Genomic DNA, 6442 nt, shown 5'->3' on the forward strand with positions numbered 1-6442 from the left:
GCTCCATACTCAGTCCAAGAAGCCGTGGAAGTGCTCGCCAAACAGGCCTTCAGCCTTACCAGCCGACCGCTGCGTTTACCCCGGCGGCGGTGGTGCTTACACCGGAGAGGTGGAGCTGGGGCGCGGCAAAGGTGAGCTGGGATCCCCGATAGGAGCCGGGGCAAAGTTTTCCCGTCTTGTTGTTTCATTCATCCCCAAAACAAACACATGTGCGAGCCAGGTAAGTGTCTTTATGACAATACGCGCTACAGCTCATGGGAAATGTAGGCTTCATCCCGGCAAAACACTACCGCTTTTGTCCACAGGGTCGCCAAAATCAACTCAAAATGAAAGTTCCTTGTAGGGGCTTTAAAATACACCTTAGGTCCTAACAAGTAACACAGCTCTACAGCTCAACATCAGCTATTCAAGGCCAACTTGCTTAAAACAACAACCTTATGGCTAGCCCCTTGCATGTGGGATTTAGGGCTGACCCAAAAAATTTGAAGCTTCAAAGCTTCGTTCGATGGCACGGGATTCGATTGTGAAAAAAAAAAAAAATTAGAATATTCAGCCTTTTTTTCTCTCTTTTTTCCCCTTTAGCCATATGTAAACTCAAAGAACGAGAAGCAATGTCTGTTAGGCATATAAGATTTCATGTTCCAGTTCCAGTTTGTGTTTTTAATTGATTGTTTTTGGTTGGTTATTAAAAAAGAAAACATCTCCGACAAGGAAATGGAAAGCCCGATGTGCAATGAATGGAGACCTATTATCCTGCTTGAACACAGACGACTAAATTCTTTCAACAATGTGACTGAAAATAATGATAAAATAGATTTTATTGATGCAAGATAATATGCTGATGGTGACATTTTCCACCGGTTCGCTGCGCTCTGAATCTGGTGTCAGTGACACATGCTGCTCTGAGTTGCGCATCTGTCTGGTTGCGCTGCAGTGCCAAGGGTTTTAATTTTTAGTGTTAAATCAAAAGTTAAACACTACTTATCAGCAACCAGAAGTGCTTTTTCATTTGTGAATATTTTTATCCCCAGAATGGCAGTCCGAGTGTGTCTACCTACACATCATTGTTTGTAATAGTCGCAAGGAGGAAAATAAATTATACATTCATGGATACTTTTTGTCAAAGCTTTAATGCCAAGAAAATTTAATACTTCATAAAATTGCGATTAAGACTTTTTATTTTCCGACATTTTATTTATCAACTTTTAATACTTTTAAAGACCCCGAGGACACCCTGAGGGATTACTACTAGTTGGTTAAAGAATAATTAAGGGATGATTACAGGTTGATTAAGGGATAATTAAGGGTTGAATATGAGATAATTAAGGGATCATTTCGGGTTGATTATGGGTAGGTTAAGGATAATTGAGGGTTGATTAAGGAATACAAAAGGGATAATTGCTGAGTGATTAAGAGATATTTACGTGTTGATGAAGGGAAAATTAAGGGGTTATTACTGGTAGATAAAGGGACAACAATGGGCTGATTAAAGAATAATGTATGGTAAATTTAGGATAGTGGGGGGTTAAGGGATAATTATGAGTAGAGTAAGGGATAGCTGCGGGTTGATAAAGAGATATTTATGGTTTAATTTGGCAGATTAATTCAGGGAAAATGAAGGATGTTAGTCCACAGTGACATATTTAAAGGAGAAAACGAAATAAAAACAAAAGGCAGTTTGTGTTTCACCAGATTTTTTTAGTTTAATTTCAAAAGTTCAGCAAATAAAAAAAACAACCAATAAAAACTCAGAGTGTCTGTGACATCAGCAGCAGGTCTGGTGACATCATCAAATGGGACAAAGTCGTCATATGGCTAACAGTCCAATCAGAGCGTCCGATCAGCTGTCAAAGCCTAGCGTGCTGCGAGGGGGCGTGGTGTCTGCGCATGTGTCTGAGCAACAGCTGGCGGTCTGGACTTGAGTAATCACACTGTTGGCATGGAAACGCCTCACCAGTATGATGACGGCGAGCGTGAAGGTCCAAACTCTTCTTCTGGATACTGATTAAAGAAAAAACAAAAAACAGTAGTTTATATCTGCATACAGGTGTGTCCAGGTGTGTAGGTACCTGTTGTAGTTTATACCTGTATACAGGTGTGTAGGTACCTGCTTGTAGTTTATATCTGTATACAGGTGTGTAGGTACCTGCTGTAGTTTATATCTGTATACAGGTGTGTCCAGGTGTGTAGGTACCTGCTGTAGTTTATATCTGAATACAGGTGTGTCCAGGTGTGTTGGTACCTGCTGTAGTTTATATCTGAATACATGTGTGTAGGTACCTGCTGTAGTTTATAACTGTATACAGGTGTGTCCAGGTGTGTAGGTACCTGCTGTAGTTTATATCTGTATACAGGTGTGTAGGTACCTGCTGTAGTTTATATCTGTATACAGGTGTGTCCAGGTGTGTAGGTACCTGCTGTAGTTTATATCTGTATACAGGTGTGTCCAGGTGTGTAGGTACCTGCTGTAGTTTATATCTGTATACAGGTGTGTCCAGGTGTGTAGGTACCTGCTGTAGTTTATATCTGTATACAGGTGTGTCCAGGTGTGTAGGTACCTGCTGTAGTTTATATCTGTATACAGGTGTGTCCAGGTGTGTAGGTACCTGCTGTAGTTTATATCTGTATACAGGTGTGTCCAGGTGTGTAGGTACCTGCTGTAGTTTATATCTGTATACAGGTGTGTCCAGGTGTGTAGGTACCTGCTGTAGTTTATATCTGTATACAGGTGTGTCCAGGTGTGTAGGTACCTGCTGTAGTTTATATCTGTATACAGGTGTGTCCAGGTGTGTAGGTACCTGCTGTAGTTTATATCTGTATACAGGTGTGTCCAGGTGTGTAGGTACCTGCTGTAGTTTATATCTGTATACAGGTGTGTCCAGGTGTGTAGGTACCTGCTGTAGTTTATATCTGTATACAGGTGTGTCCAGGTGTGTAGGTACCTGCTGTAGTTTATATCTGTATACAGGTGTGTCCAGGTGTGTAGGTACCTGCTGTAGTTTATATCTGTATACAGGTGTGTCCAGGTGTGTAGGTACCTGCTGTAGTTTATATCTGTATACAGGTGTGTCCAGGTGTGTAGGTACCTGCTGTAGTTTATATCTGTATACAGGTGTGTCCAGGTGTGTAGGTACCTGCTGTAGTTTATATCTGTATACAGGTGTGTCCAGGTGTGTAGGTACCTGCTGTAGTTTATATCTGTATACAGGTGTGTCCAGGTGTGTAGGTACCTGCTGTAGTTTATATCTGTATACAGGTGTGTCCAGGTGTGTAGGTACCTGCTGTAGTTTATATCTGTATACAGGTGTGTCCAGGTGTGTAGGTACCTGCTGTAGTTTATATCTGTATACAGGTGTGTCCAGGTGTGTAGGTACCTGCTGTAGTTTATATCTGTATACAGGTGTGTCCAGGTGTGTAGGTACCTGCTGTAGTTTATATCTGTATACAGGTGTGTCCAGGTGTGTAGGTACCTGCTGTAGTTTATATCTGTATACAGGTGTGTCCAGGTGTGTAGGTACCTGCTGTAGTTTATATCTGTATACAGGTGTGTCCAGGTGTGTAGGTACCTGCTGTAGTTTATATCTGTATACAGGTGTGTCCAGGTGTGTAGGTACCTGCTGTAGTTTATATCTGTATACAGGTGTGTCCAGGTGTGTAGGTACCTGCTGTAGTTTATATCTGTATACAGGTGTGTCCAGGTGTGTAGGTACCTGCTGTAGTTTATATCTGTATACAGGTGTGTCCAGGTGTGTAGGTACCTGCTGTAGTTTATATCTGTATACAGGTGTGTCCAGGTGTGTAGGTACCTGCTGTAGTTTATATCTGTATACAGGTGTGTCCAGGTGTGTAGGTACCTGCTGTAGTTTATATCTGTATACAGGTGTGTCCAGGTGTGTAGGTACCTGCTGTAGTTTATATCTGTATACAGGTGTGTCCAGGTGTGTAGGTACCTGCTGTAGTTTATATCTGTATACAGGTGTGTCCAGGTGTGTAGGTACCTGCTGTAGTTTATATCTGTATACAGGTGTGTCCAGGTGTGTAGGTACCTGCTGTAGTTTATATCTGTATACAGGTGTGTCCAGGTGTGTAGGTACCTGCTGTAGTTTATATCTGTATACAGGTGTGTCCAGGTGTGTAGGTACCTGCTGTAGTTTATATCTGTATACAGGTGTGTCCAGGTGTGTAGGTACCTGCTGTAGTTTATATCTGTATACAGGTGTGTCCAGGTGTGTAGGTACCTGCTGTAGTTTATATCTGTATACAGGTGTGTCCAGGTGTGTAGGTACCTGCTGTAGTTTATATCTGTATACAGGTGTGTCCAGGTGTGTAGGTACCTGCTGTAGTTTATATCTGTATACAGGTGTGTCCAGGTGTGTAGGTACCTGCTGTAGTTTATATCTGTATACAGGTGTGTCCAGGTGTGTTGGTACCTGCTGTAGTTTATATCTGTATACAGGTGTGTCCAGGTGTGTAGGTACCTGCTGTAGTTTATAACTGTATACAGGTGTGTCCAGGTGTGTAGGTACCTGCTGTAGTTTATATCTCTATACAGGTGTGCCCAGGTGTGTAGGTTCCTGCTGTAGTTTATATCTGTATACAGGTGTGTAGTTACCTGCTGTAGTTTATATCTGTATACAGGTGTGTCCAGGTGTGTAGGTACCTGCTGTAGTCACAGAGTTGACACCTGTAGGGTTTCTCCTGACTGTGAGTCCTGATGTGTCGGAGCAGAGAGCTGCGATCTATAGAAGCATACGGACACTCAGCACACCTGTACGGCTTCTCACCTGAAAACACACAGTGTGCATAGTCAGCTGACTGGTGTGTGTCCTAAGGTGTGTTTTTTTTAAATTTTATATACTTTATTAATCCCCCCGAGGGGAAATTCATTTTTTTCACTCTGTCATTAACACAGAAGTTGGTGAGGCACCCCGAGTGGTTGGGGGGTTTGGTGCCTTGCTCAAGGGCACCCCGGCAGTGCCCAGGAGGTGAACTGGCACCTCTCCAGCCACCAGTCCACGCTCCATATTTGGTCCGGATGGTGACTCGATCTCCGTTTCCCAACCCAAGTCCCTATGGACTGAGCTACTGCCGCCCAGTCGTGTCCATAGGGACTTGGGAGCGTGGACTGGTGGCTGGAGAGGTGCCAGTTCATCTCCTGGGCACTGCCGGGGTGCCCTTGAGCAAGGCACTGAACCCTCCAAGCGCTCTGGGCGCCTGACCAAGGCAGCCCCCTCACTCTGACATCTCTCCACTTTGTGCATGTATAGGTCCTGTTTGTGCATGTGTGTGTCTTTCAGACCTGTGTGTAATTGACAAGCAAGAGTGAAAAAATTGCTGTGTGTGTGTGTGTGTGTGTGTGTGTGTGTGTCCCCTCAAGTTTGTGTGTGTTACCTGTGTGTGTCCTCAGGTGTTGCAGCAGCGAGGCCTTCAGGCGGCTGCAGTAGGAGCAGTGAGGACAGGTGTACGGTTTGTCTCCTCCGTGGATTCCCAGGTGGCGTCTCAGTGTGAGTTTGGTGGAGAACTTCCTGTGGACAGACAGAAGTGACCAACCACAGCCCTGTAACAGGTAACACACCTTAAACACACCTGGTTGAGCTGCGGCTGTGTGTTCAGATACCTGCACTAACAGGACGCAGCCTGAGTGACCTTCAGCTGCTCTGTCCACCTGTCCTCTCCTGTGATTGGTCAGTGTGTGAAGCCTGTGATCATGTGATCAGTAGTGCAGTGATGGATTGTGGGTGATGTAGTTACCTGTGGCACAGAGAGCAACAGAAGTCCGTGTCTGTGGCGTCCTTCTCTTCTTCTATGCTTCTTCTCGTTCTCTTCTTCTTTTTCTTCTGTGTGACGTTCTGCAGAGAGCCCGTCTGACCTCTGCTGCTCTGACTGCCCTCACACACACACACACACACACACACACACACACACACACACACACACACACACACACAGAGTAAAAGAATGCACTAAAAAAATGTGCAGTATCTGTGTAATATTTTAACAGTTCCTTTTATTTTGAAAGTCAATGACACAAGTGTAACCTTTGACCCTGTGGTCACACTGGTCACCAACGTGGAGCATGCTAAAATGTTTCCTAACCTGGCAGTGATTAAATGTTTTCACCATCCAGTGAAAGAGATGTCCAATTCAAGAACTGAGAACCAGCTTAATGTGAGGGACTGGAGCCTGGGGGGGGTTGATCACAGGACTCTCACCCTACAGAACTCTGACCCTACAGGACTCTGACCCTACAGGACTCTCACCCTACAGAACTCTCACCCTACAGAACTCTGACCCTACAGGACTCTCACCCTACAGGACTCTCACCCTACAGAACTCTGACCCTACAGAACTCTGACCCTACAGGACTCTCACCCTACAGGACTCTCACCCTACAGAACTCTCACCCTACAGGACTCTCACCCTACAGGACTCTCACCCTACA

General features: G+C 44.6%; 1 protein-coding gene across 1 annotated transcript; it reads right to left on the minus strand.

The window, feature by feature from the left end:
* Positions 1–1679: 1679 nt before the first annotated feature.
* On the minus strand, positions 1680–6078 carry LOC126409119 (zinc finger protein 559-like). The gene is made up of 5 exons (XM_050075056.1): positions 6046–6078; positions 5752–5883; positions 5392–5557; positions 4661–4784; positions 1680–2001 (listed from the first exon to the last, which is right to left on the minus strand). The coding sequence occupies exons 1-5, from the start codon at positions 6076–6078 to the stop codon at positions 1848–1850; spliced, it is 609 nt and encodes a 202-aa protein (XP_049931013.1). The 3' UTR covers positions 1680–1847.
* Positions 6079–6442: the final 364 nt, after the last annotated feature.

Source organism: Epinephelus moara, chromosome 21 (assembly GCF_006386435.1).
Source record: "Epinephelus moara isolate mb chromosome 21, YSFRI_EMoa_1.0, whole genome shotgun sequence".
NCBI lineage: Eukaryota > Metazoa > Chordata > Actinopteri > Perciformes > Serranidae > Epinephelus > Epinephelus moara.

Bases quoted from the DNA above. Each gene is read 5' to 3' on its own strand.
- LOC126409119 (XM_050075056.1), bottom strand. From the start codon at position 6,078: ATGCTCCACGTTGGTGACCAGTGTGACCACAGG. The intron at 5,884-6,045 runs GTCAAAGGTTAC...GTGTGAGGGCAG, and splicing joins GTGACCAGTGTGACCACAGG to TCAGAGCAGCAGAGGTCAGA. The intron at 5,558-5,751 runs GTAACTACATCA...TACCTGTTACAG, and splicing joins TGTTGCTCTCTGTGCCACAG to GGCTGTGGTTGGTCACTTCT.